The following is a 22,034-nucleotide window of genomic DNA, read 5'->3' as shown; positions in this document are numbered from 1 at the left end:
GTTGCTATGAACATAGTGAAGCATATGTCCTTATTACCAGTTGGAACAACTTCTGGGTATATGCCCAGGAGAGGTATTGCTGGATCCTCCAGTTGTACTATGTCCAATTTTCTAAGGAACCACCAGACTGATTTCCAGAGTGGTTGTACAAGCTTGCAATCCCACCAGCAATGGAGGAGTGTTCCTCTTTCTCCATATCCTTGCCAGCATCTACTGTCACCTGAATTTTTGATCTTAGCCATTCTGACTGGTGTGATGTGGAATCTCAGGGTTGTTTTGATCTGCATTTCCCAGATGATTAAGGATATTGAACATTTTTTCAAGTGCTTCTCAACCCTTCCATATTCCTCAGTTGAGAATTCTTTGTTTAGCTCTGTACCCCATTAAAAAATGGGGTTATTTGAATTTCTGNAGTCCAGCTTCTTGAACTCTTTGTATATATTGGATATTAGTCCCCTATCAGATTTAGAATTGGTAAAAATCTTTCCCAAATCCTTTAGTGCCCTATTTGTCTTATTGACAGTATCTTTTGCCTTACAGAAGCTTTGCAATTTTATGAGGTCCCAATTGTCAATTCTTGATCTTACAGCACAAGACATTGCTGTTCTGCTCAGGAACTTTTCCCCTGTGCCCATATCTTCGAGGTAATGTAATTTTTCTAAGCATTGATTATAATTATAATTTTTGAAATTTATAAATAACAGTGACACTGTGACTTTGTGTCCAAAGAGTTTTAAAAGAAATGACATCCTAGACACTAGGGATGCAAGGACAGCTTCTAGGACCCAGTGAGGATGACATTAGCTGAAAAGTCCAACATTTGGCTAATTGAGGAAATAGAATCTGTAGAGATTACCTTCAGCAGATAGGCCTGACCCCCAATTGAGGGATGGGGTCACTCACCCATCTCAACATTTTTTAACTCAGAATTGTTCCTGTCTAAAGGAAGTGCAGGGACAAAAAAAATGGAGCAGAAACTGAAGGGAAGGCCATCCAGAGACCACCTCACTTTGGGATCCATCCCATGCACAATCTCCAAACTCTGACACTATTGCTGATGCCAAGATGTCCTTGCAGACAGGAGCCTGGCACAGCTGTCCTCTGAGAGGCTCTGCTAGAACCTGAGTAAGACAAACACACATACTCACAGCCAACCATTGGACTGAGCCCCAAAACCCCAATGGAAGAGTTAGGGGAAGGACTGAAGGAGCTGAAGGGAATGACAACCCCATAGGAAGAATAACAGAATCAACTAACCTGACTGCTCAGAGTTCCCAGGGATGAAACCTCCAACCAAAGAGCATATATGGGCCGATTTATGGTTCCCCACAGCATACATAGCAGAGGACTGCCTTGTCTATCCTCAGTGGGAAGTGATGCACTTGGTCATGTGAAGGACTGATGCCCCAGAGAAGAGATATGGTAGACGGGTAAGGTGGGGGTGGCTGGGTGGTTTGGGGAAGCACCCGCTTAGAGGCAAGGGAAGGGGGGTATGGTGGGTAGTTCTGGAAGGGGGATGGTGAAGGGGGACAACATTGAAATGTAAATACATAATTAATAAGAAAGGAAATGAAAACATTTGAGAATATCTTACACTAAACTCCAGCACTCATTATTTGTACCAAGTACAAATTGACGTAAGTAAATGTGAAGAGTCAATACAGTATTACTGAATAGATCTCTTTCTGAGGAATGGGGAAAAGATGAAATTTGTATCAGTTTCAATCATGTGATCAGCAGAAGTTAAAGACAGACTAATGTGATTTAGAACAGAGTTTCCAGTTTACCTGTACCAAACCCAGAGGAACCAGTGCTTCCAAGGCACTTCCTAAAGGCTTGGGCAAGTTGCTGGGCAAACTGCATGGGGAAGGTGTTCTGCAGGCACACAGGTGACAGAGCAACATCTATCTTCTTCAAGATTACCCAAAAATTAACAAACAATCAACATAAAAATGTACTTAGCAGAAGATATTCAAATGACAGATGCATAAATAAAAATGTCCATTTTCTAAAATAAAACTTCTAATCAATTAAAAAAAAAAACATTGACTTGCTAAGTTGGAAATCAGCAATTTCTACAACAGTTCAATTTGTTCCAGAGATGAGTTTTCTTTTTTAAATTTGCATTAACCACTCATTCTTTATTATAAGAAATAATGAGAAATGCTTCAGTTAAGATAATTATGGCAATGCAAAGATTACTACAAAGGTATTATATTATGACACATGGATCCTACAGTGCAATAATGTCTGTGTATGTGGAGAGTTACATAGATTGTTTCCCCCAGCCTACTTATGCAAGCTGAATTCAAATGTCTTAATTTAGAATTGGCCTCTGCCCTAGTGATTACAGAGCACATGTTAGTTCTATTAAATTTTGTCACAAATTAACAGCACTGTAATTTAGTCAGTGAGACTAGCCATTAACACCACATACTGGGGGCCATAAATTATTTAGAGTTTTATAAAATGAGCTAATAAATTAGATATATTACTTAAGCAAGTAAGATTTATATAATTCTGTAATATTTTCATCTGACTGTCAAGTGAAAGTGATAAAAACTTAAGTTTAAAACTGTTGGTGTTTACATTAAATTAGCTATACTCTAACTCCCCTCACCCCAAGAAGGTGAGAGTCATGGCTTGTTTTTTTTTTCTATACTGCCACATGCATAATGTGCATATAAAAGAGAAAGAAAGAATATTCAGCATAAAGGTAGCAGTGACATTTATTTTGTAGCTCTAGGGAAATCTTCACAATGGATTTAAGTCTTAAAAGTTAGCCTTAAAATTTATTTCTGAAAGAAGGCTTTCATAAGAGAATTCTGCATTTCTGTTTTCTTTTGTTTATTTCCATTAACTTTTCTTTTTGGCATGGACAAGGCTGCTCATAGACCTGGGATAGAGTTGAAAGGCTTGCACTTTAACTATTGTTACTATTCCTGCCATCACCTTTCAAATGCTGGGAATACAGATGTGAGCCATCACGTCTGCCTCTGAAGTTGTTACACTTTAAGCATTTATTGAGAAATTCTGGAAGGCAAAGTAATTTGAATTGGATTAATTAGGAATTTTATGAATAATAGGATACAAATATAATAAAGATTAGTAGATGAATATTGATGCAAACAGCAGAACATGTTTTATGTTTGTGTGTTGATATGTTTACGTACATCCTTTAAATATAAAATAATCAAAATCAGATCATATTTTGGACTCTCAATAGAGTTTATTATATTTTAATTTTTATACTGATTTTTCCATTCTTGTGATAGTTAAACATAATTACAGCCAATTAGTACTTAATGTACCATCTATTTATCTATCTACCTATCTATCTATCCATCTATCTATATATCTATCTACGTAACTACTGTTTATCATCTATCTACCTAAGTATCTTCTATTTATAGTATGTCTTAGAATATATAGAAGTGGGACTCACTTTACAAAAGTTGTGGTAGAAGTGGAATCTGTATATCAGTAAATATTAAAACTGACCTGAGCAAAATTAAAGCACATAGATGGTATCCTATTAAAATCATTACATAACACTGCTTTAAAGTTTAGCATTTAGCTTTAACATTTGGATAATTGAAGGATGCTTAGACTTCTCGAAAATTTTTCAGAAACACTTATGTGGAATTATGTGTTAAATTGTAATAAAAAATTCAGCCCTTTACAGAATTAACTTCTCAAATAGTTCTGTTTCAATCATAAATAACTGAATTGTACACTAATATTTGATATAGTACATACTTTTTTCCAAGAATAGATATCAAGGATGAAAAGTAATTCTATTTTATTAAATTACAATTTTTATTATTTGAGATTATAATTACACCATTTCTCTTTCCCTTCCCCCTTCAAACACTACCAGTACCCCTTCTTGTTTTGTTTTCAATTATTTTTGTTATGTACATGTATATAAATCAAATATATAATATATATCCTAACTATATAAATAAAACATGTTATTTATATGTACACACATATATGCTTTATATATGTGGTACATACACATGTGTACATATCCTAACTACACAAAGAAATTATAAGGTTAAAATACTAGAAAATTAAAATATATGTGAAGTTATTAGATAAATGCATTCACACACAGAACTGTGAATGAAACAATTCATATGAACACATTTTTCTAATTTGAGGATAAAAAATGTTCAATGCTAAGTAACAGTAAGCTGTGAAATTATCAATTTTATCCATTTAACTGTTTATTAAAAAGAATATTAAGTATATAATCTGAAAATGCAATCAGTTTTCTGGTTATTTACTTCCTCTTGTGTACTTAATTCTTCTGTTTTTAGTTTTACAAGGAGCTGATGATTATGGAGATGAGGAAATATATTACCATGGGGTGAAAATATTCTTCTCCAGGTCAATAAGGAGCAGTGATTTACAAAATGTGAAGATTAAGGGGTGAATCAATTTTACATATAAGGAATGACATCCACATTAAAGAATCAACTCCTTAAAAATCTAAAGACTTCCACCATTGTTTCATGTGACACTTCTGGGGACTTTTCGCCTAGCACTTACAATTGAGGTTTCATGAAATTAGTGATAAGCAAGTAGGGGAAAGAGCAACTAATTCTCAGGGCCAGGAAACATAACGTTGAGGAATTTCTTATGTCATGGTCCAAAACAATTATTTTGAATTTTTTCAGTTTTACTTATAAAACTGCAACAAAATTAGAAGAGTCTGGTATCAACACGAATATTCTACAACTTCTGCAGTATGCTTCAAAACCTCATGTAGTACTATTCAGTAAGCTGACAGTGGTAGATGACTGTGAATGACGGAATGAAAACACTTCTGAAATCCATCTGTCCCTTTGTAAAGCTTATTCTTTCATGCTTTTGAAATACGGTCTTTTTATTGTAAGACAAAGGGATCTTGAAATTCATAACTCACTTAAAGATCTTTCTCCATTTAGTTGGATTTTAGAAACATTTTAAATGCACTTTCATCTCTAGTGAGACCTCAGTTAAGATTTTATCCATGAAGCAAAATGACAGATGATTTTTAAAAGTCCTCGTCTCAGATTCCAGCCAGTTTTTTTTTTTTTCTCTCCAATTGTCAATCCTTTTTTAATTTGCTGTGAGCAGTACTGTCAATCTGTTGTGGGAGCTATTTTAATTTAAGATTTCATTATCTCTCTTCTCCAACCTCTGAATGGCCTGTCACTTGTTCTACCCATCATCAAAGCTAGCTGATGATACATCTGATTCCAGCTTCCAATTTATTGAGACACTGAATTGCACACATATAATTTTTCCTTTCTTCTCTCTGTGGGTTCCTTTTTAGAAATGAAGGAACACAAAATTTCATCTGCACTCTCTGCTAGGCAGTAAGAAAATTAGAACATTAACCAGACATCTTAGAAATCTTTGAATATTCATTTAAAAAAATTAGAAACAATTTTCTCTACAATACTGAGCTTCATAAACGGTAAACAATACAAAAGGAAGAGATTTAGAAACCATATTATGTACTATCTGAGTTCTAGCATACAATGAACACTGGAAGCCTTGGTTCTAAGAGTTGCTTATGAAGGGGCAGGTGGAAGTCCTCTTTGGTGAAATGTAGTATGCTGGTACTTAGGCAATCTATTTGTGTATCGTTAACCTCAACAACAACAACAATAACAACGACAAGTAAATAATACAAAATTAGTGAAAATGGTCTTAATAACAAAATTAGTTACATGTGTTGATGCAGACTCTTGAATTCAACTAAGTATTCTTGACTCACTCAATTTTTTTCCAGTTATGACTATTAAGGGCAGGACCTAGAGCATGAGTGACAAACACTGAGGTAACCCCCTTAGCTTATGTGCTGACCATGAGGTAGACTGAGAATGTCTTAAATATTGGCCTAATTGAAATAATATGAGATAAAGCTCAGAATGAAATACAAAAGGGGCACAATAAAACATTAATTCTAATCATGCCCTGATTTGGTCTGGTATCTTGCATCTATCTTTCATAAAGTCCCCAAGGTAAGTAAGAGGGGTAGAACTAAAACACTGTCAGATAAATGGAGGTGTGCGGCATAGATCAGAGAAGCTGAATTTTTGTTCAATGGAACTACAGAAAACAAGACCCCACCACTCACTAAATACCTAAGATCTCTCCCCATGAGGAAGTATCAGCCAAAAAACTTCAAGACCCAACATCCCTCAGTCACTAAGACATAGGGTCAGGTAACTCTATCCTTCTGCAACCTCCATTCTCTCATGTTCCTACCTCTGGTCCCTTTGCACTGCAGACTCTCATCAGCTATTATCTAGGGAAGAGAAGCTTTCAGTGTCTGTGCAAATAGGAGAAAAAAACAACATGTTCTCTTTTTAACATTTACATAACAGCTCACAACTCTGTATAACTCTGGTTTTAGTGAATTACATACCCTCTTCTGGTCTTCACACACACCCAGCATACATGTACTGCACATGCATACAGACAGACACAACTCAGTAATTAACATAAAATAAAAACAAATAAATATTTGAAGAATGTACAAACAAACAAACAAACAACCTTAAATCATTTCTCATACTCAAGTAAGTGGATGAATTGCTTTACAAATTCAAACATCCCAAGATAATTCTAAAGTACAACCTGTTTGTTTTTTTTTAACATGGACAGGATAATATTATCTTCATAAATGACAAAACAGCAATATACCAAATGACTCATTGATCACAGGATGCTGTGTTCAGAATAGAAAGAGAAGCCATCATGGTATTATGATATTAAGTTTTCTCTTCTGAAAAAAAAGTTGGTAACTGAATAAATTTATCTCGATCATGTACCCATTAAACAATGGATAGCATTTCCCTGTGAGATGTGTTAATTTATTCATAACATGGAGGTTCCACTCCAAAGTTTTCTTTCCAACTAGAAGTATGAGCTTGTTTATCTATTAAGTTTGTGAACATAAACACATTTCAAGAATTCAATCGTATCACGGTGAAATCTGGAAATTGAGATTCGGAATTAAGTTCAGTGAAGTGGTGCAAGCCACTCTCGGCCCATAGGAAGCTGGCATAAAGGTCGAGTGAATTCAGGAGGCCCATGCCAGCCTTGGCAACGATGTGAGATTTCTATCTCAAACCAAGGCAGCAGCAGGAGCAGCAACAAACAACAATAATAAAAACAACAGTAAAACAGTAAAAAACAGAAAAGAAATCAATCCTGAGTTAAATGCAAAAAAAATAATCTAATACATATCTATTGAACGTCCAAGTAGTTCTAAAGCATATATCACAAGGATGAAGGACAAACAGTTCTGAACCATATCCACAGGGATAGTGGAAAACCCGTTCTAAAACATATACTGCCGGAATGGTATAAAAATAGTTCTAAACATATATGGCAGGGGTTGAACAGAACAACCAAGATGACCTTTCATTCCTTGTGTTACATTTGCTCTCTTAAGATTTTCAGCCTATAGCAAGTGTTCTGTCCAAGAAAATTGAATTTGTTTTGCCTGGGATGCCACAACGAATATCACAACTTGATGGCTTAGACAACAGATATCTATTTTTCTCACAGTTCTGGGATTAGTGGGTGTAAGGGTGAAATGTTTGCCAATAGCATTTTTGGTAGGGGTGTACTTCTTGGCTTCCTGATGGCCATCAACCCAAGATGACATGTGCATCTGTTTATGCAAATAAAGTTAAGGAGAGAGGAGAGAGGAAAGGAGGAAGAAAGGGGGGGAAGGGAAGATGGGAGACCCAGAGAAAGAGAGAGAGAGAGATGATCTCTTATTTCTTTCTTACAAGGGCACCAAAACCTTTCAGGGGATCATACAATTCTTATATCTTTCCCCCAAATGACTTCATAAGCACTTCTCCAAGAAAGTCACACAGAGGGTTACACCTAAACCACCAACATTTTGGTGAAGAAACAGTTTAGCCCAATGGGATTTGAAAAATCTTTACAACAATTGGTAATATGAATTGGCCTATAATCGTGTAACTCAAAATAAATTACAAGATCGGCCTCTATGTGATTAGAATAATACTGTACCTTAGTCATTTGCATATCAGAAAATGAGTGCAATGGCACTATCTGTGAACTTGCATATATTACAAAAACATCAATAGTGAAAGATAATAAAAGTAAGTACCAGCTTTATCTCAGAAGTAGAATTGCTTCTTTTGTGTCAGTTATTAAGTATGGTCAAATTATCACAGCCCCAAATCTATGTTTGAACCTCGGGCTTGTCCTCCATGTCCTTTTATGATGCTCCTACAATTTCCTTGGTCTGTTGCTAATGAGGAGCAATACTAATTATTTAGCTAATCCTTTCATTACAATAGATGATCACTTTGCCACAGGAAGAATTGCTCTTTCATGAGTGCCCTTTTTCTAGCACTTAATCAGATTTCTGTTTGGATGATTCAGAATCAAGCCTTTCTAATTTAAATTCCATTTTTAAGAGATGAAAGCATAGCCCCTCTGCTAATATTAGAGCCGTTGAAACATCTTACTGACAGTTCTTTAACAACACACATCTTTTAGTCACTTGGCATGAAACTGCTGTATCATAACACAATCCACCATGTATAATTGACACTTTCTGACAGCAAACTCTTTGCTGAAATGAATAGATCAGTCAATTCGATCTATCAGTAAAACCACTATTAATATGGTATTTTTATTTAAATTCACATTTATGATAAATATTAACTTTGAAGATTATTGCTTTGAAAAATATAGCAGAATGGAAGTGCTGTGGACTTCCAACAGGGTACTGAATGCTTTAAGAAATCTGATCTTTGCAGGACACATATCTGGGGTGCTCTCAATGCAGCTAATGGAAATCAGGTTTTATGCCTATAAGAAATTTAAGCAAGAATGTCACCAGATAGCAAAACTTAGACCAACTCTCTGAAAACTTGATTTAATTTATAGCATGTTCAATCAAGAATCTGTTTAAATATATTTTCTTAAAATTATTTGTCACAAAATGCATTTGGTAAAGTTTAGAGAAACATGCTAATATTTCTAATTATTAAAAAATTACCTTCTGTACTCACCTTATTTTATTATTTATACAGTAAGAGGACAAGCTCGAACTCCCATTTTAGAGTATTGTATTTATTACCAAGGGAATAAGGATGAGACAGGGAGTATGTCACTTCTTTTGCAGATGAAGAAGCTGAACCTGAATTTGTATCTAACTCATTTCAAATGTTACTCCCTTTCCTGGTTTCCCCTCTACAATCCCTCTATCCCATCTCCCCCTCCCCCTGCTTCTATGAGGGTGTTTCCCCCACCTACCCTCCAATCCACTCCTGCCTCCCTGCCCAGGCATTACCCTACATTGGAACATCTAGCCTTCACAGGACAAAGGGTCTCTCCTCCCTTTGATGTCTGACAAGGCCATCCTCTGCTACATATATAGCTGTAGCTATGGGTCCCTCCATGTGTAGTCTTTGGTTGGTGGTTTGGTCCCTGGGAGTTCTGGGGGTCTGGTTGGTTGATAATTTTGTTTTTCCTATCCTCATAGGAAAAACATAGGATGCAAACTCCTTCAGCTCCTTCAATCCTTCCTCAAGCTCCTCCATTAGGGTCCCTGTGCTCAGTCCAGTGGTTGGCTGCGAGCATCCACCTCTGTATTTGTCAGGCTCTGGCAGAGCCTCTCAGGAGACAGCTGTATCAGGCTCCTGTCAGCAAGCACTTCTTGGCATCCGCAATAGTGTCTGCGTTTGGTGTCTGTATATGGGATGAATCTCCAGCTTCGAGCAGATCAGTAATAGAAAATTAACAGAAATAAGCATTGTTTTAGAAATCCTTCAGAAATGAATTTCTGTGGTTTGCTCAGATTCCAAAACAACCTAACATTAAGTAATTTCTGTACTGTGGATTCATTCCTGTCTCCATTTTACATTGTATAGTTATTTATTGCTAATATACAGAAAGGAGACAAATATGTGGACATCAGATTTACACACAATACTCTTAACAAACATCTGAATTCCTCAGTGTTTTTAGTTTAATCCATCTGTAATTATAGACATAGTTGGATCTTTTTCCACTAGTGTTACCAATCTAGCTACACTGCAACTTTTCTTGAATTGTTTAACACCTCCACTATGACTGTATGAAAGCCAGGAAAACTGATAACCTTGCTTTAGTATTTCAAGTGAACTTCACCTGTTTACCTTTCTATTTTTCCCCTTTCAGATAATTCAGTATAATTTTTGTTTTCTTGAAACTGACAGTGGTGGTGACACATGTCAATGTGTTCTTATCTTTTTCATCATTATGATACACACAAAAATTGTAAGTTATTTTTCTCAGAAGGCATTCTAGAAATTAATCAACATGAAGCATTATTTTTTGGTCAAATGGATTTTTTCCAAGGTATAGTATGATTTTAGACCTCCCACTGTACCAACATTCATGAAATTTATGATAAACCATCTGTTTTTGTATTTTATAATACTCTGTAAATTTTCCAATATTGCTGTATCATTTTACTGTCTGTAATATTTAGTCTTGTGTGTCCTACTTGCAACATGATTCTCCTCTAACAGTTTTATGGAGGCTTCTGTATTCTAAGAACCTGTGAATTTAATGCTAAGGTATGTCATAATTCATTTTGTTATTTAGAACTTTTAAATTTTCCCAGGAATATCATTTGCTATATGCCTTTATCATTTTCAGTGCTCGAGATTCACACAGCCTGGTTTATCTAAGCTTGACAATGAATTTGAATGCTAATGTTCAATCTTATAAAATAGTATCCACTTGTTGAGATAAGAAGACAAGTTGCTCATGACAAATGTAAATTAATAATTAGTGAAGTTAACAATCTACTTATCCATATACCATCTATCTATCTATCTATCTATCTATCTATCTATCTATCTATCTATCTATCTCTCTATCATCTATTCTGAAATAGGAATTTACTAAATTTCCAGGGCTGGTCTGGAACTCAAAATTTCAAATGGCCTTTTTATCTACAACTCCTTAGTGACTGGGAGTGCAAATATTTTTCAACAACTTAGCTCAGTACTCAGTGGTGTACATTCTTTTGAGCCAAATCATTTGCTATACCTTACAAAAGAGTACAAATTACTTTCTACAGAAGACTGAGAATGTATCTGTATACTGTGCAGTTAGTATAGTACACTGCAACTCAAGACAGCTAGCTACAGGTAGATTTAACTCAAGGTAAATCTGAATCAAGATGAGTTCCGTTAAAGTGTTTATAATTATTAGTAGTCTAAAACTTCAAAACAAAATACAATTTCTTAAAACATTTGTGTTTCAACAACACTAACATCTTTATAACAAAACTATGTTCAAATTTTCCTATTACTAAAATTGTAACAATAATCATCCTACTTAAACTCTAGGACACATGTAGGACAAAATAACCTGAGTCTTGTAAGTTTTATGAAACTTCAAATTTGTTCCTTATTTTCCATAATGAGACAGCCCCTCATCTTTATTTGTGTGATTTGTCACATTGAATTCATCCATAATCAGAAAAAAATGACAAAATTCTTATTCAGAAGTTATTATTAACCTAAAATTTTTAATTTCCAAAGGAAAAATTTACTCTTAATTTCATCTTAAATAAAAATGTAAATGTAAGCATTTTCAAGACTGAAGTCTGATGAGAGAGCAGCATTTCCTAGACCAATTCTCCAAACTCTGTTCATCTTGAGTGAAATCGAGATTTAGAGATCTGACTTCTGCAGGAAGAAAAGCTGGTGTGCTAGCTAGATCATCATGTGCACGCTCAGCACAAAGGTTTTCAGTTCTTGGTCTGTTTACACGGGAGCCTCTTTCTAAGTAGACTCCTACTTACATTCCAACCTCAAACCCTTACTCTGTTGTTATGAGACCTGAGACATATAGAACATTTTCTTATTATTTAATTGTTAATTTTGTTGTTGTTATTGTTGTTGTGGGGGGGGGATAGACAGGGTCTCACTCTGTAGCCCTGGCTGGTCTGGAAATCACTCTATAAACCACAAGTTGACATATAACTCACAGGCCTCCACCTCTCTAAAAGGCTGGGATTAAGCAGCTATCATTACTATACCAATGTTTTTAATTGAAAATATTATATGGGGCTGGAGAAGAGCAGTTCATGGGGTTGTGAAGAGCATTTGTAGCTCTTGCAAAGGATCAGAGTTCAACTTCCAGTATTCAAGTGATGGCTCACTTACCACTATTTATAACTCTAGTTTCTAAAGATCTGTGGCCTCTTCTGGACTTCAAAGGTGTTACTTGGGCAGTCACATGGCACACACACATGTATTCAAACAAAACACTATATACATCCCTTCCAAACAACGTTTATAGAAACAAAAAACATACATTTTATTAAAATAAGTGTAAGCCTATTAAATAGTTTAAGACAGTCCCTAAACTTGACCCTGAATGATATTTAAAAATTGGTAAAATTCTGTGATCAAAACAAATCTGGGCATTGGGAATGTATCTCAGTGGTAGAGCGCTTGCCTAGCATGAGCTGGATCCCTGTCACTGCAAACAGAAAGAAACGAATAAACAAACAAAGGGGAAAACTTATTAGCTGACAATATGCAGAGCTTGTTTTTGTTTATTTTCTAAATGAGATCTGGAAATTAAGTGGTTTGGACGCAAAATGAAACATAGTAACCAATGAAATTCCCCAAACTGAAAACCTGAGATGGCACTCTAATTAAAGCTACAATTCTGAACATTTAAATATATAATCAAATGAAAATAATAACATTTCGATTCAGAGGACTTTAAAACATAATTTCCTTTGGGAAATTTGAACACGAGATTGCTTCTGAGATGTAGCTGCACAAACACCTTTGAGTTGAGGGAGAGGCTGTTCCCAACGTTAAGCCTTCAATTAAAGTGCATTTTCATATTCATTGGGAAAGGCAACTGTCCTCCAAATCCGGCTCATTCTGAACAACTGACTAACGATTCCTGGGAATTATAGAATTTTCCAGTTCTTGTTGACATTTCTAATTTGACTTCTGCCATTTGCTCATGAGGCACAAATGCCGGATGTGAATTGTGAAAGAGTGCGGACCACAGGAGGTTAACCTCACATTGATGGGACAGCAGCAAATGCAGATGCAATGTAAACAGAAAAGTGAGGCCAAGTGATGATCCAAATTCTGAACTTTTCTTTTCTTTTTGAAAGCAAGACCTATCCCAATTACTACCTTGTAATGTTTAAAAATATAAGCATTTATCTTGTTTGTTTTCAAGCTAATAATATTGTTATCGACCTTTAAAATTATTTTCTATGGGTGCTTGCAAGTAGTTTATTCTAAGTTGGAAGCAAAGATATTCCTATGCAGCAAAAATTCTTGAAAAAATTAAAAACAGTGTATGGTATATAAAAATAATTAATACTCTTAAAAATGCATTCCTTTCCTTATTTAGCAGGTTTCACATCTCTTCTGGATCAAAATATATTAAATTTATTTAGATATTAAGACTGTATTTGACTGAAAATTAGCGATAGCATAAGAACAAAGAATGAGGAACTGGGGAGAAGGCTTTGCCTAAAAGGTCCCAGCATGGGGACCTCAGTTTGGCTCATTACTCAGGAAAAGGCCAGGCATTGTAACAAGTAAATCTGGAATCCCAGCCCTTATCAGACTGGGTATGACGATAGATGCTTATGGCTCTCTAGAGCCCACTGGATACCCAGTCTAGCTGAACTAATGAGCTCAGGTAGTGAGAAGCATATCTCAAAAAAACAAAAAGGAGATTGGCAGAAGATGATAAGGAACTCTAACTTCTGGTCTCTATGCACACACAAACACACACACACAAACACACACACACACACACACACAAATGCTTCCTTCAAAAGAGTGAGGACCAGAGTTTGTTCATAGAGCTCAGGTAAAAATGCTGAGTATAAATGGTATGATAGCATAATTTCAGTGCAGGGCAGGAAGATACGGAAGGATCACTCATGTTAGCCTAATTTGTGACCTTCTGGCCAATGAGAGATTTTGTTTCAAAGAAGGTAGATGGTCCTCCTGGGAATACCGAGCAATGTCTGCTGGCCTCAACACCTCTATAGACATAAATAAAGGCATGAGTAAGAAATGAGGTCTTCAGGCGGACCTTTGTTCATTCCCCGGCACCCACCTTTTATGGCCCATCACCCCAACTCCAGGAGATGCAGTGTCCTCTTAAGTGGCCACCCATGCACATGTGCACATACGCAGGCACAAACACACAGAAAACTGAAAATAGTCACATAAATCGTTAAAAGGGTGGAATAAGGCTTATTCCTATAATTTGTCTTAATTTTCATGAACAATTGTGGCTCAGTAACTGTCAAAAGCCAATCTACAAAATGTATAGAATGACTCTCTTGATAACACATGCCAGACATGGCTCTTGCTGAGATGCAAATGACTCTACAAAGGCAGAGCTTCACACTTTCATTTAGGCATACATGTTTTGTTTTGTTTTGTTTTGTTTTGTTTTGTTTTGTTTTGTTTTGTTTTGTTTTGTTTGTCTCCCACCAAGCCCAACTATTTTGTGAAAAATCACTGGCTGAGAGTATCCTTTCGACATTCATAAATTACTGAATAGCACAAATGGGGAAAGATGTGAAATACCAGACCGTAAAGCAAACACCATTATGAAAGGTTTCCAAGAAGGTGACACTATTCAAGGTAGCATCAGGTTCTTCACCCAGTCGTGCTAGTATGATGTCACATTCTTTCAAGACTTCTGTGGCTACCTTTGCTCATGTGTATATGCACATACACAGGCATAAACATACAAAGAATTAAAAATAGCCAAGTAAATCTTTTAAAAGGGAAAATGAGGACTCTCTTATAGACATGTTAGAATAGTTGGAATGGTAACATGAGATTCACAGACAGCTGATAAAAAAACAAAACAAAATGAACAAAATACCAAAACAGTTTGACTCACAATTTTATATCCTTTCAGGTTATTTTTTTTCCATTGTAAATGCAAGGGCAGACACAAAATCGTTAATTTGTTGACATTCAACAGATCAGCTGATGATAGGAAAACTGAAACTATATAAAGTTAAAAAAAAAAGTTTAAAAATTGAGGAGGATTGCCATGGATATTAGCATTACCTGAATCCTGTGCTTCATATATGTGTGTGTGTGTGTGTGTGTGTGTACACATATATATGTATGTATATGTGTGTATGTGTATGTATATGTATATAGTTTTTACTTTATGTGTAGGAATGTTTGCCTGCATGTATACCTGTGTACCATGTGCATGGCTCTTGTCCACGGAGGTCAGAAGAGAGAATGTCAGATATCTTGGAATAGAAATTACATGGTGATTGTGAGCTGCCATGTGGCTGCTGGGAACCAATCTTGGGTCCACTACAAGAGCAGCAAAGTCTCAAAACTATTAAGTCATCTCTTTAGGCCCAAGAATCTAATAAAAGTAATTCCAACAATCAAAACTGTGACTCAACACTAACAAAATGTCCTAAGAAAAACTCTTTGGACCTAACACTCTGAATTAGATAAGAAAGATGTTGTTTTAATTTCTATGCAGTAATAAGCTTTATACACATACTCTTTTTCTCTCTAAAAGTGAGAAAAAGCATATGATTAAAGTTCTAAAATCACTGATACACTGAAAAAAGAAAAGGCACATGTCTTTAGAACACAGAAAAGAAGAAATGGGGCTGAGGATATTAGATTAGTGGCACTGCACATGCCCAGTGTGTGACCGCCTGGGTACCACAACCAACACCCTAACAGAAAACAAAACTGGAGGGAAGTGAATGAATAATATAAGTTAATACATGAGGAAACGAATGTTATACAAAAAAGCATGCATGCATCTTATTTTTCCTTTTTAAAATAGTCTCAGAACAAATTTACAAAAAAATGTAATTTACGAAGATTCTTTACACATTTTTTTCACTTCAAATATAGCAAGAGCATACTAATAGCAAATCCTGATATGAAATTATTTTGAGTTTGTTATTATTTTGGAACTTAAAATAAATTGTTACTTTATCCTCAAATGGCCTTTTAGGTACTATAATCTTAACTTCATTTTAGTTACACGAAAATGTTTGCTGAGAAAGCTGAAAGATTCAATTGAAAAAAATAATACTGCTAAAGTTTGTATATGAACTCATGAAGTCTGGCTCCTGGTTTTACACAATTTCATGTTTACTTTGGATACTTGATACATTCTATAGTTTCTCCAACTTCTGGGTATATAAAAAAAAATATTTTTAAAACACACAGTGGGTTTGTCCTCTTGGTTTTCCTTTATGGGAGAAAGGAAGACATGAGGCACAGAAAGGGGTTTAGGAAATGTGGTACAGAATACCATGGAAACCCAAGTCTATGACTGCATCAAGACCGCATGCATCCTCTGGATTTCACATCCTCAGGCTTTCCTTAGGAAGACCCTACTTACAATCCTTAGATCCTTATTAATATATGCAGTGCCCCAGAGCATGACACAAGTTTCCTCTACTTTCTTTCCTAATACTTTCCCTCTTCCCTTCCTTACAAAGAAGCCATCTTAACTCAGAGTCCAAGGCTATGGTGTCAGTTTCCTTCGGGCAATTTCCTTGCCCCAAAGGAAAATTCATTTGTATCTCAAGCCCACAACATTAAAAATGCCTTTAATCTGTTCTAGGGTAAAGAAGAAAGCCACACTGACAGACACAGTAGGAGAAGGTAAAATGGGCAGTCTACCACTGCAGTCTAAAATGCACAGCCATCTCCCTTCAACAACTCGTATATTTCTGCATGCATATTATGTAGCTGCACTATTTTCATTTGTAAAGAACAAATCTATATACTTTGTAAGTTATTTATGCTAATTAGGGTAGCAGAATTACTTACAACAGATCAGAAAGGCTTCCTATTTTCAATAAGGTGTCCTAGATGCTTTCTGATCAGAAATGTACAAGAAATCACATTTTTCACTTTATGTAGGAGTCTGCCAATGACACTTGGCTGCTGTCATTGTTTTGTGTGTGGCTGTTCACTTTTGCTATATTTATGTTTCTTGAGACTGAACCCAGGGTAGGTCTTATATACTAGTGCAGCAATCTATTACTGAGGTTTGGCTCAAGCCTCTCCACAGACTCACCTCGGTTGTAACTGAGACAGTTTCTTACTTACTCCTTTGTGTGTGTATTTGTGTGTGTGTGTGTGTGTGTGTGTGTGTGTGTGTGCGCGCACGTGTAAGATATGTAAGACATGTAAGACATTCATTCTCAGCATCCCAATAGTTCTTTATATTATTTTACTTACAGCCCTCATAGATGTCCGTGGGAATATGGACCGCTGCGTGCTGATAGGATATCTGACGTCCAAAATTAGCATCTTCAATAAAAATAGGTTTAATCCGTTGGCTGCCTGGCTCACTCTCATTCCTTTCAGGCTACACAGGAAAAGAAAGATAACAAACAACTTCATAAAATAGGCTAACAAACCTTTTCATAGTCACTTTCTTCTTTGCTCACAGTATATATTCTTTAAAAGATAGAGCTATATTTTAAATACGGGGCTGTGACTAAATGCTTATATAAATTCCATAACAGTCACATTAGGTGTTCATATTACCCAATTAAAACCAAGTTATCTCCTCACTGCTTCGAGTTGGAAGCGTTCCAGAATCATTGGGAGCTCTGTTAAAACACACGATAAGATGCAGATGTAAAGCAGAGGGAAGTGTCATGGGACAATCAAATTTAAATGATCCTCTTGAAATAATTTTCAGGATTTACATTACTAATTTTATGGGCAGCTGACAATAATTTAAAAAATAGTAGCACACGTGAGGAGGGAAGAGAGAACTAAAGGACCGTTGTCTTGTGTTGTTTTCTTGACTTTTGCAACTTGTCTATGTGAAGCAGTTTTGTTTTCAAAAGAAAGCATACTAAAGAAGAGCACCATTACAGTTCTAAACACAATTAAATCCTAGCTCAGTTCTCTCAAATAGGCACTGGGATCCCATAAATAATGATACAAACCAATGATTCAAGAATTAAAATCAAAGGTTAATTTCCTGCGCTTTGTCCTTTCTAATTGTGCCTGCCATACAGTGTTATCTTATTATTCCCTGGATGGAAAACCATCCACAATGTTTTTTGTAATTTTTGCCTTGCATATTAAATAGTTTTCCAATTGAAATATATTTTTATAAACTTTTCTCTATTTTCAGACTAAATTTTGACTTACACTTTCAATTCCTTTTGTGGAAAATGTTTTATATATTCCAGAGACATTTTTTTAAAAATGAGAATAAAAACCAATTTAAATACAGTAAACCAAAATGTCCCAACATTCATTAGCACATGGCAGTGATATACCTAATAAGCAATAGGAAATATTTAAAGGAACAATCAGAAAATGCCATAAAGCAGTTGATCGAATGTTGTATGAACAAAAACTCAACAGGATTGTAAGAAGAGTTTGTTTATTGTTTATGTTATCTTTTTATCATGTTATTGTCTATTATTTTACTGTTTTAAAAAATGTAACCCACCAAATAACATGTTGGTATCTTCAAATACCGAGACACAAACACATTGTTATTTGGATCACTATAAAGATTACTTAGACATAAATATTAGCAACATAGTGTGGCCATTTTTGCCTGCATGTTTGCGTGTACACTATATGCATACAGTGCCTAAGAAGGCCAGAAGAGGGTGCTGGATCCCTGGAACGAGAGTTTCAGATGCCGTGTGAATGATGGGAACCAAACCTGGTCTTTCTGCAAGAGCAACAAGTGTTCTTAACTACTAAATCATTTCTCCAGCTTCCACTAATGTATTTTTTATTCAAATCACAGGAAAAACTGAAAACAAAATGGGCAGGCACCATGTAAACTGTGATCAAGAGAGCTCAAATGATTCTACCAATGCCACACTACCATATTAACTTTGAGTAATAATAAAAAAAATCTTTGAAAAAATAATATTAGCAACATAGACCTTCACAGTGAATCTGAACTCTTCCCGCACAATCCTTTACTATGTGCTAAAATGTGTTTAATAAGCCATGATGTCATTATTTAGACAGAATGAGACATTACTCATGTAGCCTGGGATCGCGACATATGCACATAAGTGCATCTATTTAGGATTGTCACTGTGATAGTGGACTTTGGTAAAGTTGTTTGAAAACAGAAGAAAGGGTTTTCATTCAGGGAAAGCTATGAATATATGTATTTAGCAAAACCAAACAATTTATGCATAACAAGAGTCATGCTTGAGGTGACATTATCTGAATGAGAGAATCACAGAGACAAGGGAGATGCAGCAAAGGGGTGCCCATGAGAAACCACAAAGCAACACACTGTTTAGCCTAAGAAAAGTCACATCTGCCTTGATTGGGAAAAGAAAGAATGCAATTGATACCGGAGTTCACTTTTTTTTAGATTTTAATATTAAAATTTACACTCTTTAAAAATCGTTCTTAAAAATCTTTTCTAAAAAAAATTATTAACAGAGTGAGACAAGGGGATATTAAGAAAATAAGAACCTGTGCTATTAACACTGCCGTGAAGAAAACACTCAACTAATGAATGACAACACAGCATGTCTCACCATGAGCATGCTGACAGTGCAGAGTTAGTCTTATTTTAAAACAGCAGTGAGGCTGGTGCAAAGCACCATCAGCTCTCATTCAGTGCTTCAGAGCATAGGATCTCAAGCTCCACCTCTGACCTTGACATCAAAAAGGACATGAGAGTTACCCAGGACTTTAGCAAATCTGGAGGAACTAGAAGTTGGAATATATTCCTATGAGTTAAACTAGGTTCACGTGGTGTTGCAGAATCCCTCACGGAATATATTCCTGAGTTAAACTAGGTTCACGTGGTGTTGCAGAATCCCTCACGAGAAATTAGGATTAGCAATTAGCATAAAAAAACCATAACAGATACCGAAAGTTTGTTAACTTCCTTGTAGTATATTGATTTGTCATTTGTACATAATAGATGAATATAAATGGTAGTGCAGGGTTTAGCTCTCTCTGGAAATGATCTCGGAAAATGGTGCATACCAACTACACGTCTGATAGACGGCAAATATGATGGAATTTCTGATTTTATTGCACCTAGGATATTGAAATTTATTGTTCGTTATAACATCAAAACTCCCACTTTACGTATAGGATTACTGGAAACAATTTAACTGAAATATAGCATATATTAGTGATATAGCAATTAACTAACATTAAAAGAGCCAATGCATAGTTCTAATATGATAAATGTCTTTTTATATCCCTAATATATCTGTATTTTTCAGATCTGTCGGAGATGAAACAGCATTTCCCTTTAACTTTTTTCAAAAGCATCTCATCTAAAATAAAGACTTACCTTTGTATAAGTCAATACAGAGAAACTGAATAAATGCATCCCAAAATATAATCAAATATACTTTGTAAAACACATGAGCAAAACATAGATGCTCAATTTTTAGGTTGATGTTAAGATAATTTTGATTTTAAAATAATAATAAGAACACATAGAAACATGTTGATAACTGGATATTCCATTCAACTTTATACACACAGCATATCTGAATGTTTAATCTGGAAAGTTACCATAATTACATGACAAATACTCTTGCATATGTACTATATTAAACTCCATATTCCAGTAACTGATGTTTGTAACATGAGTTTGATTTGGAATATGCATTGCTTGCTCTTGCTGAATATAAAATTATATTTAGAGTAAAATATTCAAATATTTATGTATCTTACCTGGGATTTGAAGGAGAGAAGTTTAGTTACTTTATACAGGTGAGACTGAACATGTTCTCACCCACAAACTTTGCAGCCTCACTCTCTAGTTACCTTCCCTCTCATCTCTCTCTTCTCTGTCTCTCTGTATCTCTCTGTATCTCTGTGTGTGTGTATGAATGTGAGTGTGTGTGAATATGTGTGAATGTGAGTCTGTGAATGTGTGTGTGAATGTGTGTGTGTTTGTGAATGTGTGTGTGTGAATGTGTGTGTGTTTGTGAATGTGTGTGTGTGTGTGTGTGTGTGTGTGTGTTTGTGTGTGTGTGTGTGAACTGCGAAAGTCTACCTGGCATTAAATAAAAGCAGTTCATTCAGCTCCTCTGGAAAAGAGCATGGGAGATCTCTCCATTTTCTGAGATCATCTTCAATTTCCTTCTTGAGAGACTTGAAGTTGGCGTACAGATCTTTCACTTGTTTGTTTAGAGTTACCCCCCCAAGATATTTTATATTATTTGTGAGTGTGGGAGTTGTTATCCCACAGTCCAAACTAAGACCCAAAAGTGATCCTGTCTGAAGGAACTGCAGGGATGAAAATGTAGAGGAGCCTGAGGAAAAGAAGGTCCAGCGACAGGTACAAAGTAGGATCCAGCTCAAGGGGAGGTCCCAAGGCTTGACACTATTACTGAGGCTATGGAGTGCTCACAAGAAGGGATCTATCATGCCTGTCCTCTGAAAGACCTAACAAGCAGCTGAAAGATTCAGATGCAGATATTTGCGCCGAACCAATGGACAGAAGCTGCTGACCACTGTGATTGAATTAGGGAAAGGCTGTATGAAGCTGAGGAAGAGTGCAACCTGGTAGGAGGACCAGCAGTCTCAATTACCCTGGACCCAGAGATCTTTCAGACACTGGACTACCAACCAGGCAGCATACACCAGCTGATATAAGGCCCCCAACACATTTACAGCAGAGGACTGCCAAGTCTGTGTTCTTTCAGAGATGATGTACCTAACCCTCAAGTGACTGCAGGGCCCAGGGAGTTTAGAGGACTGGTAGGGTGGGGTGGGGGTAGGGACATCCTCATAGAGACAGCGGGGAAGGTAGGAGGTCCGGGATGTGAAACAGTTGGATGGTGGACCAAGAGGGGAATAAAATCTGGAGCTTAAAATTAATTAATTAAGAACAAAAAAGACAAGCTTGTTCAACCACTCTGGAAATCAGTCTGGCGGTTCCTCAGAAAATTAGACATAGTACTACCGGAGGATCCTGCTATACCTCTTCTGGGC

At 36.0% G+C, this 22,034-nt stretch overlaps 1 protein-coding gene across 5 annotated transcripts in view; it reads right to left on the bottom strand.

Annotated features, from left to right (window-relative positions):
* The window catches only part of Cacna2d1 (calcium voltage-gated channel auxiliary subunit alpha2delta 1), a 426,913-nt gene that overhangs the window by 140,737 nt on the left and 264,142 nt on the right, over positions 1–22,034 (bottom strand). For all 5 annotated transcript variants that reach the window (XM_021190608.2, XM_021190611.2, XM_021190609.2 and 2 more), the window contains exon 6: positions 17,304–17,433. In XM_021190608.2, coding sequence (XP_021046267.1) covers positions 17,304–17,433 — 130 coding nt within the window. The remainder of the gene's footprint in view (positions 1–17,303; positions 17,434–22,034) is intronic.

This window comes from Mus pahari, chromosome 2 (genome assembly GCF_900095145.1).
Source record: "Mus pahari chromosome 2, PAHARI_EIJ_v1.1, whole genome shotgun sequence".
In the NCBI taxonomy this organism is placed as follows: Eukaryota; Metazoa; Chordata; class Mammalia; order Rodentia; family Muridae; genus Mus; species Mus pahari.
This window is presented reverse-complemented; position numbering and strand designations above follow the sequence as displayed.